At 37.5% G+C, this 2,500-nt stretch overlaps 1 protein-coding gene across 13 annotated transcripts in view; it reads left to right on the forward strand.

The window, feature by feature from the left end:
• Nucleotides 1–2,500, forward strand: part of rols (rolling pebbles) — a 244,728-nt gene that overhangs the window by 1,087 nt on the left and 241,141 nt on the right. For 9 of the 13 annotated variants that reach the window (XM_070118587.1, XM_070118577.1, XM_070118580.1 and 6 more), the window contains exon 2: nt 687–752. The exons of the other annotated variants lie outside the window; for them this stretch is intronic. In XM_070118587.1, coding sequence (XP_069974688.1) covers nt 690–752 — 63 coding nt within the window. In that variant the 5' untranslated portion in view covers nt 687–689. The remainder of the gene's footprint in view (nt 1–686; nt 753–2,500) is intronic. 13 annotated transcript variants of the gene reach the window in all.

The following is a 2,500-nucleotide window of genomic DNA, read 5'->3' on the forward strand; positions in this document are numbered from 1 at the left end:
GTGTGTGTGTGTGTGTGTGTGTGTGTGTGTGTGTGTGTGTGTGTGTGTGTGTGTGTGTGTGTGTGTGTGTGTGTGTGTGTGTGTGTGTGTGTGTGTCTCAGATCGTATCGTTAAGCAGCATGAACGGATATACAAATTAACTTACACACCCACAAGGAAACACAAATAACAATAATCCCCCAAAACACATAAATAGCAAAACACAATGAATAATAATAAACAAGAATGAAAATAATCAAATGATATATACATACCTCTATCTTGCACGAAAAGAAATAAAATGATCTTTAAAAAAATGACTTGGATATAAACCCTTTTTCCATTTTTTTTTTGAGTCCTTCTCTCTTGTTCCCTTTCTCTCACTCTCTCTCTTTCTCTATTTCTCTCGTTGTTCCTCTCTCTTTTTCTCCCCTTCTCTCTCTCTCCCTACTATCTTTCTCTCTGTCTGCCTTCCTCTCTTTCTCTCTTTCTCTCCTTCTCTGTTTCTCCCTCTCTATCTATCCCCTCTCTCCCTGCTATCTTTCTCTCTTTCTCTCCTTCTCTCTCTTTATCCCTTTCTCTATCCCCCTATCTCTCTTTTTCCCTTTCAATCTTTCATTTTTATTCTTTCTTCCTCATCATATCTCACGCATATGATGAGTTTAGCGAATAACTATTAGATTAACATTTAGATTAACTGTCTTCAGGTGATGCTATCAGTGTGTGTGGTTCTCCAAGCTGTAGCGAATTGGGCATCTTGCAAGTTTAGGAAGGTAATGGCATGATCATGGAATTCTATGCCTTATGGCTCTTTGCTCTGTCATGCATTCTGACGTGTATGCCGGGCTGTTTAATGTGGCGTTTGGATTATGAAGTGGTGTCTGGATAATGGCTTGTAGGTTTTTGTGTGTTATGTTGTCTGGTGTATGCTGTGGTGTCTGGGTTGTGCTGTGCAGGTTCATAATATGGCATGCTGTTTAATGCATGCCTTGCTGTCTGAATAATGGCATTTAGGCTTTTGTATGTCATGCTGTCTAATGTATGCCGTGATGTCTGAATAATGGCATTTAGGCTTTTGTATGTCATGTCTGGTGTATGCTGTGGTGTCTGGTTTGTGCTGTGCAGGTTCATAATATGGCATGCTGTTTAATGCATGCCTTGCTGTCTGAATAATGGCATTTAGGCTTTTGTATGTCATGCTGTCTAATGTATGCCGTGATGTCTGAGTAATGGCATTTAGGCTTTTGTATGTCATGTCTGATGTATGCTGTGTTGTCTGGGATGTGCTGTACAGGTTCATAATATGGCATGCTGTTTAATGCATGCCTTGCTGTCTAAGTGATGGCATATAGGCTTTTGTATGTCATGTTGTCTGATGTATGACATGATATGGCATGTAGTTTGAGAGGCTAACATATGACATGCACTTCAGGACGTCATAGGATGAAGGCTAACATGTGATATGGAATCAGACACCTTTATCTTGAACGCATGTCCTTGGGTCTAACACAGGCAGTCTAACACATTCTTTAAGCCTAACACAAGCAGTCTAACACATGTCATGCAGTCTGATTCATGTCATGCAGTATATAACACATGCAGACTGACTGAGCAAGTTGTACAGTCTGTCTGACCATTTTTGGTGTTGCAAAAAAAATTGTGCAGGTTTGGGCTTTTTTTCTTCGATTTTTTTTGCTTCTTCTTCGTGTTATTCTTATCATTATTTATTCTTTCTTCCTATTATTATTATCATTTGTTGTTCTTCTTCTTTCTGTTTCTATTTCTTCTTTTTTATTTTTTCTTCTTCTATCTCTTCTTACTTCTTCGTCATTTTTTTTCTTCTTCTTCTTCATCATCTTACTCTTCTTACAATTTCTTTTTCTTCTTCTTCTCCCCCTCTTTCTCCTCCTCCTCTTCCTCTTCCTCCTCCTCTTCCTCCTCCTCCTCCTCCTCTTCCTCTTCCTCCTCCTCCTCTTCCTCTTCCTCTTCCTCCTCCTCCTCCTCCTCCTCCTCCTCCTCCTCTTCCTCTTCCTCCTCTTCCTCTTCTTCCTACTCCTCCTCTTCCTCTTCCTCTTCCTCCTTCTTCTTCTTACTTTTTTCTTATTTCTTCCTCTTCTTCTCTACTGTATTGGCTTGCGTGTCTGGATTTTTGGTTTTCCTTGTGTGTGTGAAGTGAAATTCCTTTTTCTTTTTTTTTTTTTTTAAAGCGAAACTTACACACTTTTTTTTCTTTCTTTCTTTTTTTTCTTTTCTTCTTTTTTCTTCTTAAGACGAAACTTACACACTTTTTTTCTTCTTTTTTTTCTTTCTTCTTTTTTTTCTTTTTTTTTCTCTTTTTTTCTTTTCTTTTCTTTCTTCTTCTTAAGACGAAACTTACACACTTTTTTTCTTTCTTTCTTTTTTTTCTTTTTCTTTTTTTCTTCTTCTTAAACGAAACTTACACACTTTTCTTTCTTTCTTTCTTTTTTTTCTTTTTTTTTCTTTTCTTTCTTCTTCTTAAAACGAAACTTACACTTTTTTT

Source organism: Penaeus vannamei, chromosome 42, assembly GCF_042767895.1.
Source record: "Penaeus vannamei isolate JL-2024 chromosome 42, ASM4276789v1, whole genome shotgun sequence".
NCBI lineage: Eukaryota > Metazoa > Arthropoda > Malacostraca > Decapoda > Penaeidae > Penaeus > Penaeus vannamei.